The sequence below is a fragment of the Mesocricetus auratus genome, unplaced genomic scaffold (assembly GCF_017639785.1).
Source record: "Mesocricetus auratus isolate SY011 unplaced genomic scaffold, BCM_Maur_2.0 Super-Scaffold_100676, whole genome shotgun sequence".
NCBI lineage: Eukaryota > Metazoa > Chordata > Mammalia > Rodentia > Cricetidae > Mesocricetus > Mesocricetus auratus.
In genome coordinates this window covers 149,295,434-149,311,742 of record NW_024429266.1, presented here as the reverse complement: position 1 = coordinate 149,311,742, position 16,309 = coordinate 149,295,434, and the positions used below count along the sequence as shown (strand labels likewise).

The 16,309-nt window shown below is 41.9% G+C and overlaps 1 protein-coding gene across 3 annotated transcripts in view; it reads left to right on the top strand.

Moving 5' to 3' along the window:
- The window catches only part of LOC101829606 (aprataxin and PNK-like factor), a 59,737-nt gene extending 49,080 nt beyond the window's left edge, over nucleotides 1-10,657 (top strand). For 2 of the 3 annotated variants that reach the window (XM_040738282.1, XM_040738281.1), the window contains exons 9-10: nucleotides 3,363-3,409; nucleotides 9,429-10,657. In XM_040738282.1, the coding sequence (XP_040594216.1) occupies nucleotides 3,363-3,409; nucleotides 9,429-9,640 (259 nt within the window). In that variant the 3' untranslated portion in view covers nucleotides 9,641-10,657. Of the gene's footprint in view, nucleotides 1-3,362; nucleotides 3,410-3,900; nucleotides 4,340-9,428 lie in introns of those variants that run through there. The other variant, XM_040738283.1, reaches the window with a different exon arrangement.
- The last annotated feature ends 5,652 nt before the right edge of the window (nucleotides 10,658-16,309 follow it).

Below are 16,309 nucleotides of genomic sequence, written 5' to 3'. Positions count from 1 at the left end.
TTTCATGGATACGTATTTTTTAAATCTGGCTTTGTCATGGAATATTTTGTTTTCTCCATCTATGGTAATTGAAAGCTTTGCTGGATATAGTAGTCTGTGCTGGCATCCTTGTTCCCTTAGCATTTGTAGGACCTCTCTCCAGGATCTTCTGGCTTTCATAGTTTCCATTGAGAAGTCAGGTGCAATTCGGATAGGTCTGCCTTTATATGTTACTTGGCCTTTTTCTTTAGCTGCTCTTAATATTTTCTCTTTATTCTGTAGGTTTGATGTTTTGATTATTATGTGGTGAGGTGATTTCTTTTTCTGATCCAGCCTGTTTGGTGTTCTGTAAGATTCTTGTATTTTCATGGGCATATCCTTCTTTTGGTTAGGAAGGTTTTCTTCTATGATTTTGTTGAATATGTTTTCTGTACCTTTGAATGTATTTCTTCGCCTTCTTTTATACCTATTATTCTCAGGTTTGGCTTCTTCACAGTGTCCCATATTTCCTGGATATTTTGTGTTAGGGATTTGTTGGTTTTGAGATTTTCTGTGGTTGTCGACTCTATATCCTCTAAAGAGTCTTCAACACCTGAGATTCTCTCCTATATCTCTTGCATTCTGTAGTTCCTGATGGTTTACTCAGCTTTTCTGTGTCGAACATTCCCTCATTCTGTGTTTTCTTTATTGTTTCTATTTCATCTTTCAATACTTCAACTGTTTGAGTTGTTTCCTTCATTTGTTTGGTTGTTTTTTCTTGGTACTATTTAGGTTCTTTGAGGGATTTGTTTATTTCTTGAATTATTTTGGTTCGCCTTTTCCTTCATTTCATGTATTTTTTGTTTGTTTTTTCTTCTATTTCTTTAAGGGATTTCCTTGTTTCCTCTTTGAGGGTCTCTATCATCTTCATAAAATAATTTTTAAGGCCTGTCTTTTCTGCTTCATCTATGTAGTGCTTTTCAGGTCTTGCTGGTGTTGGGTCTCTAGATTATGTTGGAGTCATGTTGGTCTCACTATTGCTGAGTGAGCTCTTATTCTGTCTTCTTCCCATCTCTTCTTCCAGTGGGTGCAGGTGGGGTCTTTCTGTCTCCACTGGTCTCCTTTCCTGAAGTTGAAGTTGGGGAAGCCGGAGGGTGGGGTCTGGAAGTACTGATGCTTTTTCTGTATGGGCGGGTCCTCTGGATGCCAGGAGCAGCCCCTGGAAGACCGAGGGTCCTGGGCGGGGTGATCCCAGGGGGACCCAAGCTCACCTGAAGCTGGGGATGCCAGAGGTTGGGGTCTGGAAGGACTGATGCCTTTCCTGTGTGGGTTGGTTCTCTGGATGCCAGCAGCAGGCCCCCAGAAGATTGAGGGGATAGGTGATGGGCAGGGGATGGGGGTGGCCCCAGGGGGACCCAAGCTCACCTGTAGCTGAGGACACTAGAGGTTTGGGTCTGGAAGGAATGATGCCTTTCCTCATTACTTGAAATTTCTAAACCAGATTTTGAAAGACACTCTAGTAATAAACAGCTGAGACCATATTTAACTTTTCAATGATCTTACTCAACTATTAACAAGGGGAAAAAAAAAGACTGCTTGGTGCCTGAAACAAACATGTTCACAGGAAAAAGAAAAAAAAAAAACAACGCTTCAGTTTCAGGTGACTCTAGATAATAATAAAACGATAAGTGGTCCATGAAGAAAATGGTACTTACCAGCTGGATTGTAGTTCAGTGGTTAGAGTACTTGTCTGGTATGCCCAAATCCCTGGTTTGATCCCCAGCACGTCTAAAGAAAAAGGGAGGGCGGGAGGGGAAGGAACATTTGTTAGTGACCTATTCTTTCATTTTCGTAGGTTTGAAAATTTTTAAATAAAAACTACCGAAATTCTCAGCTGTGTAGTAGTCTTTTTCCTGGATGAAGGAGGAAGCTCTCTGGTGTCATTGCCTGTTTCCGTTCCTCCTTCCCCGATGCTTGGCACCGACTGGCCTTTCAACAAGAACTGAGTTTACAAGCCAGTCACTTGCACTAGCATGTTCATCAGGGAAGGCTTGCTGAAGCTTTTCTGGGGACAACTCCCTGGGACATATGTCAGTTTTCTCATTCATTTTTTCTCAAGCTTAAAGTTTCCATCCAGCAGAAGGTGAGATTTAGGTTAATTATCCCAACTACAAGGTCTTCTATAGATTTTTTTCCAGCCCTCAAACCTGCTGAGTTATGACCCTAATTAGCTGCATAGTACCTCTTGCACTGTTTAATGCTAACCCGCAGGAAAAGTTGTGAAAAAAGAGCTACTGGCGTTAAGGAATACCACAGACACCTGGCACAGGCTGGCCTGCAGAAGTAGTCTGACTGGTCCTGGAATGGATACTGACAGTGCCTCTCCATCTACCACGCTGCAGCCTCATCTGCATGTGGGCTCTGTTGTTGGCTCCTCTTCAGACAGGGAAACTGAAGCTTAGCTCTCGAGAGGGTGTTTGGACTAGGATTCTGATCAGGTGTTCCTCATGTTAATCCCAACTCTCCTTTCAATAGTGACATTCCCATCTATAGAGTTTTTATTTTTCTTAAGAATCCGTAGAGGATGTCTTATGGTGGGAGTTTCTAAAATCAATTTTTTATTGGCCTTGAGTGGGCAGGGAGCTCTACTGTGTTGTTTGTTTTTATGTGTTGTTAAGTATGCTAGTCAAATTAGCTATAATTTAACTAAGATACCTAAAATCAAACGAAAATCATTGCAACTTACATGACATCTTTTCTAAATGTCATTACTTAATTTAAATTTGTGTTTTTATACTGACTTCCAATTGCCTGGAATAAGGAAAATGCTTGGAGCAAATATAAATGCTAAAAACCAGGAAGCAACTGTTTATAAATCAGATGGTTCCATATAACCAGAAATTATTTGTTTTATTTAGTAGTTTCAGAGGTACAGAAGAGAAAAACATAGTACTTTAAAGGTGTAATTTTATTAGGAAACATTTTAACAAAGTTACAAGTTTTAGCTGATAGAAAGGAACATTTTTATACAGTGCCACGATTTGTAAGTGGAAGACTGAATCATCTGGTTATTATGAAGCTCTTAAATCTTGTTCATTTATTTGTCTGCCCTCTCTCTATATTGTGGTTTCTTGAGTTTCAAAGCACTATCCCTGGCATGGGATGCACACTCACTAAATACTGTAACAAAAGGCAAATACTGCCGGGCAGAGTAGTGCGTGCTTGATATAGAAGCTGATGGCAATGATGGTGGTGATGGAGGAAGAGAAGGACTGGAAAGAGGAAAGGAGGGCGTAGGGAATAGGGGACAAGTACTTTCATAACTGTATTAGTGGGAGACAGAGCATACCACTTTTCTGTCTTTGGAGAACTTTATCCTATTTTTACCTCCTTTTCTTTTTCAGGAAGAACCCCCAGCACAAGATGGAATACAGACACAGTGCACTTCCAGGTAAGTAACTGTACTTGAGTAAACACAAATGCGAATTCTCCCATTAAGCTAGTTATTTAGAAAATGTTGTTGCTTTGTGAATTATTGTTGCTGATTTGAATGATTGTCTTAGGTTATTTTTAATGAGATTTAAGTTGATTTTTTAAAAATGAAGTTTCAGAAACTGAGTATGATAGCTCATACCTGGAATCTTAACATTTGGAAGGCTGAGGCAGGAGGATTGCCTCAAGTCTGCGGTCAGCCTGGGCAGTACAACAATTCTCTGTCCCAAATAAATGAAAGAATTATAAGCTTGTATGTAGTAAATGCTTTTCCCCAACATAGCCCAGCAGTCTGTGGTTTTCCCATGTCTGCCTGAGCAATGATGGAAGCACACTGACCTCTGTCCCAGAGCAGCCTGAGGGCAGGGGCTGGTTAGGGCAGCGCTTATTGTGTTATTTCATTATTACTGTCAGTAATGTCCTGTTTCCTTTCATCATTCTGTCTCATAGGGCTATTCCTTCTCAAGGTCTTTCCTCTCAACGAGGAATTTCTACACCCTTATTAAGCTGGGACAGTAGAATCAGTGCTGACATCTGAAGAAAGAATGAACAACTTTTGATTCACGATTCTTATATGAAGTGGTGGATTTCCCTCCTTCAGCTATCCCAGACCAAGTTCTTCCCTTTGAACTAATCACTGTAGCTGGTGATTACTATGTGAACCTTCTCCAGTACCACCAGGACTGTTAGAGTGTAAACCTTTAGCTGTCCAGTTGATCTTTGTGTTACCTGTTTTTGAGCTCTTTAAGAATTTTCCTGGGGGGGGAAGAGTTTTCTTTTCAATAAACCTCAGCTTCTTTGGGTCCTGTATATAATGCAGAGACCAAGTCAGCAAATACTATTTCTGCCCCTGCGGAGGAAGAATAAAGCCTATGCTGTCAGGACTGTGCTCTCTAGTACTGTGTCTGCATATGTAAGCTGGCTGTGACAAGGCGATGAAGATAACTCACAATGAGAGAATCCACCAAGAGTCTTTTCATTATTGACCACTGCAGTGCATTAACACTGAGACAAGAGTGTACCCCTTTGTCTTGGCCGGCAGGGTCTAGAGGCTGTTATATATGCAGAATCTCTTTACTGGGTTGGATTTAATGATTTCCCAGCAATAATGTAATATAGTAAAATATGCCAATATATTGTCACATATAAAGGCATTTGTGTATCTTTATATAAGTAAGAGCTATTTACCTAAAGGGTAGCAGTATGCATCATATAGCATAGGTTAAAATGTCTGAATAGTCTTTGCAAAGTTTGTTGGAATTTTGTTGAAGTGTTTTCTAAATGAAGAATATACTTCAGACCTGTGAACTTAAAATTATTTTTGAGATTATAATGTAATTACAATATTCAACAGTAAATGTTTAAATAATTTTTTTTACTGGACAGCCACTTTTTCTTATTAGCAGCACAAAAGCACATACATATAGACCACTGTTTAACTAGGTAGCCTTAATCACTTCCTGCTATTTCAATTACTTGCAGTTAGTATTTGTCTGAAGTAAATAGAAAAATCATATAATAAGCCATAAGTCAGGTGTTGATGGCACATGCCTTTAATCCCAGCACTTGGGAGGCAGAGGTAGGCAGATCTCTGTGAGTTTGATGCCAGCCTGATCTACAGACCAAGTTACAGAGAAACCCCGTCTCAAAACAAATAAAAAAGAAAAGTCATAAAATACATAACTATAAGCTTTTAACTACTGTTGTTTTATTTATTCCATTTCATTATTTTTGCTATTCATCTCTTATTGTGCCTGATTACAAATCAGGCTTTATCCTTGATGTGTGTGTGTTAACTTACTTCTAGCTCCCAGTGGAGATTTTAGAACAGCTGTAAGTAGGGAGCAGCTCTGTGAACTCTTGGGAATCTCCATGTGCAGATGTAATTAGCACATCTTTGCCTCCTCTAAAACTTGTGGGTCTGAAAACTTTACATGGTAAATTAAATGTTGGGGTCTCATATTTCCTAATTCAGAGATATCTAAGACAGAATTCTGACAGTTGTTTTCTTATCTCCCAAAGTTTAATGCTTATCATTGCCCAGATCCTAATCTCATACATGTGTCATGTGTCTTTTGTGTGAAAAAGATCACAGGGATATGAGAAGTACCCCAAAACTAGCGATCTTGAAAGAATCAGTAGGACTTGCCAACTAATGTGCCCTGGAATGGAGGCCAGTGAGAGAAAGGAAACAGTGATGGCCTTGCATTGAAGTGCAGGTTATCAGGGCAGTGGCGATGGCCCTCCACATAGTAGAAGCAAGGAGGAAGAACTAGGTTCTTTTTTCTTTTTAAAAAGTTAAACACTTTTCATTTGAGGTGGACATCCATGACTACGTAAGATTGTTGTGCCCAAGTTGCAAAGTCCCCAGAGACCACCAGGGAGACAGACCCACTAAACTGCAAAAGCAAGATTTTGATTGTTCATCCACCCATGACAGGGACCCTGCCTGACTAGCTGTCGCAGCAGCCTCCAGAGGGAGTGAAATTCCCTGTCTACTGCTAGGTTTTATGGACAAAAGATACAGGATTACATCAGTAGGTACGGGTTGGTTTCTGATTGGTTGACATTTGGGAACAATTAGGAGAATTTCTCTTTTTTTTTATCATTTTTTATTTTAATTTTAAATAGCTTGTTTTACATGTCAATCCCAGTTCCCTCTCCCTCCCCTCCTCCCACACTCCCCTTCCCCCCCTCCCTCCCACCCTATTGCCAAATCCTTCCACATAGGGGATATCTAGAGTCTGTCATTTTACTCTTGGTAGGGTCAAGGCACTCCCCTAAGAGTCCAGGCTGAGAGAGCATCTCTCTTTGTGCTATAGGCACATGAAGACAGTTTGTATACCAGGGATAGACACTGATCCACAGCTCAGGGCCCCATAGGTTGCCCAGGCCTTCTCATTGACACTCACATTTGGGGGGGTCCAGATCAGTCCCATGATGGCCTCTCCACTGTCGGTCTGGGGTCCAAGAGCACTCCCCTGTTCAGATCAGCTGTCTCTGCTGGTTTTGCCAGCCCATTCTTTGCCAATTTGCTCATCACTCCTCTCTCTCTGTCACTGGGTTCCTTAGGTTCAGTTCAGTGCTTAGTTGTGTGTTTGCCTCTGCTTCCATCAGTCACAGGATGAAGGCTCCCGGATGGTTATAGACATCAAGTTCATTATCAGGAATGGGCATTCGAGGTGGTCCCTCCACTATTGCTTAGCTTGCTAATTGATGTTATACCTTTAGATCACTCGAGGTCACTCTGGTGCCTGATCTGTCTTTGATCCTATGATTCCCTCTTCCCCCTATTCTACCCCCACCCCCTCAACTTCCTGTTCCCCCATGACCAACTCCCTTCCTCTTTACCCCCTCTATTCTTCCCAGGTCCCACTCCCCCCCACCCCTCGCCGTGTTCCCCATCCATTCAGAGGATCTTGTCTCCATCCTCTTCTCTTGGGTACTATGCATATATGCATATCTTTTAGGTTCTTTCCTGTTTCCCAGACTCTCTATCTGTGGAAGTGCAGACTGGCACTATCCTGATCCATATCTAGAATCCATATATGAGTGAGTACATACCATGTTTGTCTTTTTGCGACTGGGTTACCTCACTCAGGATGGTTTCTTCCAGTGCTATCCATTTCCCTGCGAATTTCAAGATTCCATTGTTTTTTTCTGCTGAGTAATACTCCATTGTGTAAATGTACCACATTTTCTCTATCCACTCTTCAGTTGAGGGGCATCTAGGTTGCTTCCAGGTTCTGGCTATTACAAACAATGCTGCTATGAACATAGTGGAGCAGATGCCCTTGTTGTATGAACCTGCCTCATTTGGATAAATGCCTAAGAGTGGAATTGCTGGGTCTAGTGGTAGATTAATTCCCATTTTCCTGAGGAATCTCCATACTGATTTCCAAAGAGGCTGTATGAGTCGCTCAAAGTCATATTTTGGCATGAAATACCTATGTACCAATTATTTTCATTGGTCAGTGCTGAGAGGAAACATTCTGTGGTTTCTATGGCATTGTCTTGTTACTTGCAGATGTCCTGTTGTATGCAGGTACCAATAGTTTTCAGAACTATATTCTGGAGACTACAGGGGAGGTTTTGGTCCCCCCTGGAGTTTGGCCAAACAGTTCCCAGGAACCAAGCATCTAGGAGGCTGGGTGGGTAGAGTTTGTGTTCAGTTATGGCCCTAGGCTCCAGGAGGCCAGAGGACCTGGAGATTCCTTGTGTCAGAGGCCATGTGTCTTTTCTGTAGCCTGTCATGGCTGCTAAAGCAGGGGGCTGAGTAAAGGTCTGGTCCCTTTATTTCTAAACTATGAGAAGTGAAGCCTTTGAGTTTCAGATAATGCAGTATAGCATAGTATCAGCATTAAAGCAACCACTCTAGAGGCTGGGTATTTCGCTTCTCATCTGTAGCCCTCCTGAAACGCTGGGTCCATGGAGGTTTTCCACATGTTGCAGCTGAGGTCTGCACTGCTTGTGTATTGTGTTGCCACCTGCCACGCTTCTTCTGTGCCTGCCTAACATGAGCCCTTACTGCTTTCCACACATTTTCAGAGTGCTAGAGCTTTGGACAGGATAGTGAATGCAAGAGAAATCAGTGCAAGGAAAATGCTGTCATACTTCCTGATGACATTTAAAAGCAGTTGTCACCAGCATTCACATCTGACTTTGGGGTTGTTCTTTAAAGTTGCTTAGAATGTCGTATGAATCTGTCTAGGCAACTGATGCTGTTACAATACAGAGTGATTACTGAGAACTGCTTCAAAGCTTTTAACCTTCTGTAGTGGTGTACACACACTCATAGGCCCCTTCCTTTCCTCAAGAAACGGAACCCCAAAGACCTACAAAGAAAGCGACTAAGGAAGAGTAACAAGACTTACCTGAGATTCAAGCTGCTACTTAGATGGGAAGAGTCAAGTGGATACAGGGGTACGGGCTGTCAGAGAGCCTGATGCAGCAGATGTTTATAAGCTGCTTTTCCAAATGTGAAAACCTACTACCGTGTTAGTACGTTAAAAAACTAAAAACAAACAAACAAACAAAAAACTAAGCTGCACAGTGGTGGTGCATGCCTTTAATCCCAGAACTTGGGAGTCAGAGACAGGAGAGTAATCCTATCAGGAAGGGGCAGGACATAGCATAGCTGGCTGGGTTGAAGGTCTGGCAGCATGGTGTTATTAGGGACCCTCACTTCGATTCTCATGGGCCAGGGTAGTCACAGGGACTTCACTGTGGAGAGTTAGACTAATAAACAAATGATCACTTTAGTGCCCGTTGTTGTGTGGAATAGTATTTTAACTGGGAAAAGATTTGTTACATTTGTTTATGCTGTGGAATATTACTTAACTATTTAAAGGTGTGCTACATTTGTTTCTGCTGCATTTGTTTAAATATGTAAAGATGTGCTGCTGTTTTACCTTGTCTGCCTAAGGTACCTGATTGGTCTAATAAAAAGCAGAACATCCAATAAATAGGCCGAGAAAGGGTAGGTAAGACTGGAGGGCGGAGAGAATAAGTAGGAGGAGAAATGTAGGTTTGTGTTTGTGTGTGTGTGAGAGGGAGGGAGGGGGGCAGTCAGAGAGAGAACAGAGAAAGAAGAATGAGAGAGATGAGAACAGGGAGAAAGAGAGGGACACACCCAGGGTCAGCAGCCAGGCAGCTGCCAGACAGACAGACATAGAGGCAGAAGGAAAGTAAGATATAAAGAAAGAAAGGTAAAGAGCCCCGAGGCAAAACAGATAAAGAACAGATTCAAATAGGAGCTAAGATAAGGCCGAGCATTCATAACTAATAAGAAGTCTCTGTGTCACCATGTGGGAGCTGGTTGGTGGCCCAAAAGAGAAAGGCTGCTACAGCCTGTTCTAACACTCAAAGGAGTGAGTTAAATAGTAATTAAATCTTGCTGCAGGGAGGCGCTTTCCAACAGACATCCCTAACTGCAATTGTAGTGGTTGATGTGTTGTTTGCAATATGCTGTTTTTCAGTCAGAGCTGCTGTAGATGACCATAGTGATGATGCTGGGCACCCCAGTGAGAACGACTTGAATGACAGCTTCCCGGAAGACGATGAGGAGGAAGAAGGATACGAGCCGACAGATGAGGACTCTGACTGGCATCCGGGAAAGGACGATGAGGAGAAGGAAGATGTGGAAGAACTGTTGAAAGAAGCAGAAAGATTTATGAAGAGGAAGAAGTGACTTTCCTGCAATAATAAAGCTCACATTTACCTTTTCTCTATGGGAAACACCCAGACACTGAGTAGGCACTTCAGTAACCATTTAACACCAGCCTTCAGTGAAGTAGGTGGAAGTTATGCTTTGCCTATTTTGGTGCCTGTTTAGTTCATCTGTTAGTGGAAGCAGGTAAAGAGGTTAGGCAGGGATTCATATTTTTTCATATACTTTAAACTCTGCTAATAAAAACCATAGGTAGTACACACCGTTGATTTTTGTAGTATCCTGTGTGAGCTTAGCCAGGTGATTACAGAACGTGGAGCCCTACACTGCTGTTTAAATAGTCCCTCACACAGCTAGACTTGACCAGTGTGACAGCCAGTGCAGTGTCTGTTATTTTTCCAATGCATTAGATGTGGCTTTGTGATTTCATTTACTGCTTTTGTCTGTTGAATCCTGGGAAAGTTATTAACAGATGCTGAAAATGATCCTGTTAAGCTATAGGGAAGTGGTGCTCACCTTCCAAGGAAATGTGTTTACACATCCCACAACTATGGTTGTTTTCCCATCATCCCCCTCCTTGATTACTTTGCTTGCACTGTGTAGCTTTACATGTAGGATGCCCAAAAGCTTCCAGTCATGGTTTTCTCAGAGAGTCTCCTAAGCTTGGGTGAGAGGGAAATGTTCTCTGCCATGGTTAGGGTTCTGGCCTCTGAAGAAGCCCCTGCTCCAAGTTAATGAGGTACAGTATCTCCTCACTGCTGTCCTTGAACCAGACTCTCAGTAACTCTTTGCTTTAGGCAGCTTAGAGTTTCTAGGAGCTCAGTTTGCACTGTGAGTAGAGTCTGTGTATACAGAGCTGGGGGTGCATCAAGTCATGAAGCAGCAAGAAAGTGCCTTGTCATCATTTAAGAAGAAAAAATGCACACTTTAGAAGAACAAAAGGTGCCCAACATGTTTTCTTAGTTTCTCCATGTAAGTGTACAATTTAAATGTTACTTAAACCGAAGACAAACAAAATAAATATTTATACTACTATCAGTTACTTGGACTTATTTGCAAACTCATTTTTCCCTTCTGTGTTAGGTTCTCTAGAAGAACAGAACCGATAGGAATATGCTACAGGGGGATTTATTAGATGGACTTGGTGAGGGCTGGGTAGTCCTTATGACTGTCTTCACCCTGGAGAGGCAGAGGACCAGGAGCTGCCCAGAACATGAGGCTGGGTGAAGTCCTCAGAGTCCCAATCTGGTGCTGGTGGCCTAGGGGACTCCAGAGAGCTGCTGATCCTTGTCGAACCTTTGAAGGCCAAAAAAGTCAGATTCCAGTGTTGGCAAAGGATAGCTGCAGCAGAGGCAGGAGTAGGCTTGAGATCTCACCAACAGGGAATGAAGGTGGTGGCAGAAGCAGAATCACTTTCCCCACAGCTTTAAATCTGTACCTTTTGGTGGCAGCCCCTGGGGGGAGTGTCTCTGCCCCTCCCCCAGATAACCCTGGAAATACCTTTACAGACCTGCCCAGTGACACATCCCAGACCCAACCAAGTTGACAAACCAAGATTGATACTCACACCTTCTATTGTCTCTTTATACTTGAGGTCCTGTGATACAGTGGTGTCGCCCCCCCCCCAGTACTGGGATTATAGATGTACCATTACACCTGATTTATGCAGTGCTGGAGTGCTGGGAACTGAATCCTGGGTCCTACAAAAATACTCTACCTGCTGAGCCACATCCCCAGCTCAAAAGCAGTATTTAAAAACTCGGTTTACTCTCTTGGATCCCCTGACCTGGGGAGTGCAGCAGGTCTGACTAACCCCAGAGAGATGACCGAGTGACCAGGCGCCTGCAGAGAGAGCTGGTCCACTTCTGCCCACACTCAGGGCAGATGGCAAAGGTGAGCTCTGGGTCCCCATCTTAGACCCAAATTCCTCCCTCCCGCCCTCGCTCGGATCCCCTGAACTGGGGAGTGCAGCCAGGTCACCTCGGCCCAGAGAGATGACCAAGCAACCAGGAACCTGCAGAGAGAGCTGGTCTACTCCTGCTGGCACTCAGGACAGAGGACAGAGAGCAGAGAGCAGAGGCCAGAGAGTATTGGATTTGCTTGCACCCACTGAAAGGGAACTCTGGTCTCCTACCCACCAGAAGAGGAAGAGGCTCTTTCTCCACCCACTGGAAGAAGCGATGGGAAAGAAACAATATAAGAACACACCCAGCAACTGAAAAACAAATATGACACCACCAGAGTCTAGAGATTCTGCACCAGTAAGACCTGAACACCCCAATGCAGATGAAGCAGAAGGGAATGACCTTAAAAAAATCTTCATGAAAATGATAGAGGTCCTCAAAGAGGATATAAAAAAATCCCTTAAAGAAATTGAGGGAAAAACAACCCAAAAAATACAACAAATGCAAGAAACGGAGGAAAACATGAAGCAAAAATTACAAAAAACAATTCAAACAGTGTAAAGGTTGAAAGCTGACATGGAGACAATAAAAAACCACCGTCTGGAGGAATGCTGGAAATAGAAAAGCTGAGCAAACGGTCAGGTACTAAAGATGCAAACATAAGCAACAGAATACTAGAGATGGAAGAGAGAATCTCAGGTGTCGAAGACACACTAGGAGAAATAGATTCGTACACCAAAGAAAACCTTAAGTCCAACACATTCCTGACACAAAACATCCAGGAAATATGGGACACCGTGAAAAGACCAAATGTACAAATAATAGGTCTAGAAGAAGGTGAAGAAACCCAATTCAAAGGGGGCAGAAAACATTTTCAACAAAATCATAGAAGAAAACATTCCCAACCTAAAGAAAGACTCGCCAATGAAGGTACAAGAAGCTTACAGAACAACAAATAGAGTGGACCACAAAAAAGTCCCCTCACCACATAATAATCAAGACCCCAAACATACAGAATAAGGAAGGAATATTAAGAGCAGCTAAGAAAAAAGGTCAAGTAACATATAAAGGCAAACCTATCAGAATTACACCTGACTTCTCCATGGAAACTCTGAAAGCCAGAAGTCCTGGATAGATATTCATTCACCACTAAGAGACCACAGATGCAAGCCCAGACTACTATACCCAGCAAAGCTTTCAATCAATATACATGGAGAAAACAAAATATTCCCTGACAAAACCCAATTTAAACAAAACATAACTTACTAACCTAGCCCTACAGAAAGTTCTAGAAGGAAAACTCCAATCCAAGGAAGTTAGCTACAACCAGACAAACATAGGCAATAGATAATCCCACTTTACCAACAGCCAAAAAAGAAAAGGGGTGGAAATCCACACACAATTCCACCACCATTAACCATTCCAAAACAAACAAGAATGAGCAATCAAAGGTCATTAATATCCCTCAATATTAATGGTCTTAACTTGCCCATAAAAAGGCATAGGCTAACAGAATGGATTCGAAGACAGAATCCATCCTTCTGCTGCATACAAGAAACACACCTCAGCTTCAAAGACAGATGTTACTTCAGAGTTATGGGTTGGGAAAAGATTTTCCAATCAAATGGACCCAAGAAACAAGCAGGGGTACCAATCCTAATATCTAACAAACTATACTTTAAACTGAAATCAATCAAAAGAGATGAAGAAGGTAATTTCATATTCATCATAGGAGAAATCCACCAAGATGAAGTCTCGATTCTGAACATCTATGCCCCTAACACAAAGGCATCCACATTGGTAAAAGAAACATTACTAAAACTCAAACCACACATAAAACCTCACATACTTTATAGTGGGAGACTTCAACACCCCACTCTCACCACTGGACAGGACTACCAGACAGAAACTTAACAGAGAAGCAAAGAAACTAATAGAAGTTATGACCCAATTGGGTTTGACATCTATAGAACATTCCATCCAAACACAAAAGAATATACCTTCTTCTCAGCCCCACATGGAACCTTCTCAAAAAATTGACCACATACTTGTCAACATAGCAAACCTCAACAGGTACAAAAAAAACTAGAATGACTCCATGTATCTTATCAGACCACCATACGTTAAAATTAGAATTTAACAACAACACAAATTACAGAAACCCTACAAACTCATGGAAATTGAATAATGCACAATTGTGCCACTCCTGGGTCATAGAAGAAATAAAAAAAGAAAGACTTTCTAGATTTCAATGAGAATGAAGACACAACATACCCAAAATTATGGGGCACTCTGAAAGCAGTGCTGAGAGGAAAGTTCATAGCACTAAGTGTCCACATGAAGAAACTGGAAAATAGTCACACGAGAGAATTAACAACAAAACTGAAAGCTCTAGAACAAAAAGAAGTAAACTCACCCAGGAGGAGTAGATGCCAAGAAATAATTAAATTGAGGGCTGAACACAATAAAGTAGAAACTAGGAAAATGATACAAAGAATCAATGTAACAAACAGTTGGTTCTTTGAGAACATCAACAAGATAGACAACCCTTTATCCAAACTCACCAAACAGCAGAATGTGAACATGTAAATTAACAAAATCAGAAACGAAAAGGTTGCTTCCAAGTTCTGGCTATTACAAATAATGCTGCTATGAACATAGTGGAGCAGACGTCCTTGTTGTGTGAATTTACATCTTTTGGATATATGCCTAAGGGTGGAATTGCTGGGTCTTGTGGTAGACTGACTCTTTGGGAGTTACACATCATGCACTCCAATCCCACTCATTTCCCAGTTCCTCCATGTCCACCTTTCACCCCACCGGCTCCACCAAAGTAAAATTTTAAAAGAAAGAGATACAAATAAAAACATTGATGAAAAGCAAGCAAAACAACAATAAAAAGAAAAACAGGCAAACCAAACACTATGCTCCTCCATCTCTCCCATGTGTCTATCACCTCTACATTTGGATTAACGCACTGGAAGCTGCAGTGCGTCACATGTACCCTTTTGTCCTATCAGGTTTACTTGCAATTGCTCAGTGCAATGTGTCATTGGTCAGGCCCATGGTTCTCTTCTACCCACACAGGCCGAGTGACAATGCTCAGGCACGTGGGTGTCCTTCATCTGCCCTCTTTCCTTATGCTTTTTAAAAAACAGATTAATTTCCAAAAGTGAATCATACTCCATTTCCATCTTAAGAATTTTCATAACATATAGTGTTTCCCTTTTTTAAATTTAATTGTCATTTCTGAACAGGATGTGGTGATACTCATGGTACTACACTGGAGAAGGGAAGAGAATAAAGGGTTCAAGGACAGCCTTGGCCACATACCACTCTGAGGTCAACTAAGCTACATAAAGCTTTACCTCAAAAAGCTAAAACAAAATCTATATTACTGAGGTAATTTATTTTTTCTTCTCTGAGCTCTGCAGAGAGACGGCAGAGGGAGAGAAGACTTCCTGTAAAGCGTGTCTGCTTGCTTTGTTGTCATTTGGCTCATCTATTGGTTGGTATGGTTGTCTTTTCTTATTGTGAAAACACATTTTCCAGGAATTTTCTTCCTTCTTTTTAGTCTTTTTATACTGTCTTTCTTGAGTGCTCATCAGTGCTTGTCTATAATTAAGAGGGCTTCTTTCCTTCATGAGACTCACTTCCTATAGGACACTCTGGTAAATGGGAGAGAAGACGAATCAGTTCTTGGTCTATTTGTGCTGCAGTAACAGGGTACCAGAGGCTGGCATTATAGAAGGAATGTGAGCCTCACAGCTCTGCAGACTGCATCCAGGACTAAGATGCTGTCAAGCTTGGCCTTTTTGTTTTTTAGATTTTTTTATTATTTTAATTTTAAATAGCGTGTTTTACATTTCAATCCCAGTTCCCTCTCCCTCCCCTCCAACCCCACCACTACCCCCCATCTTCCCACCCTATCACCATTTCCTTCCACATAGGGGATATCTAGAGTCTGTCATTTCACTCAGGGTAGGGTCCAGCACAAATTGTCATCGGTGTATTTGATTTTAGCCATTCTGACAGGAGTAAGATGTTATCTCAAAGTTGTTTTGGTTTGCATTTTCCTGATGGCTAAGGATGTTGAACACTTTCTTAAGTGTCTCTTGGCCATTTTAGCCTCCTCTATTGAGAATTCTCTATTTAGTTCTGTACCCCACCTTTTAATTGGATCCTTTGGTGTTTTGGAGACTTGCTTCTTGAGTTCTTTGTAAATTTTGGAGATTAGCCCTCTGTCAGATGTGGGGTTAGTGATCTTTTCCCATTCTGTGGACTGCCTTTTTGTCTTGTTGACTGTGTCCTTTGCCTTACAGAAGCTTTTTAGTTTCATGAAGTCCCATTTGTTAATTGTCGATCTCAGTGTCTGTGCCACTGGTGTTATGTTCAGGAAGTGGTCTCCTGTACCAACTCGTTGAAGAGTATCTCCCGCTTTCTCTCCTAAAAGTTTCAGTGTGGCTGGATTTATGTTGAGATCTTTGATCCATTTGGACTTAAGTTTTGTAAAAGGTGATAAACATGGATCTATCTGCAGTCTTCTGCATACCAGTACCCAGTTATGCCAGCACCATTTGTTGAAGATGCTTTCTTTTTTCCATTGTATAGTTTTAGCTTCTTTGTCAAGAATCAAGTGTTCATAGGTGTGTGGGTTAAAATCAGTGTTTTCAATTCGGTTCCATTGGTCTACCTGCCTACTTTTGTGCCAATTCCAATCTGTTTTCAGGACTATAGCTCTATAATAGAACTTGAAGTCAGGTATGGTGATGCCTCCTGAAGTTCC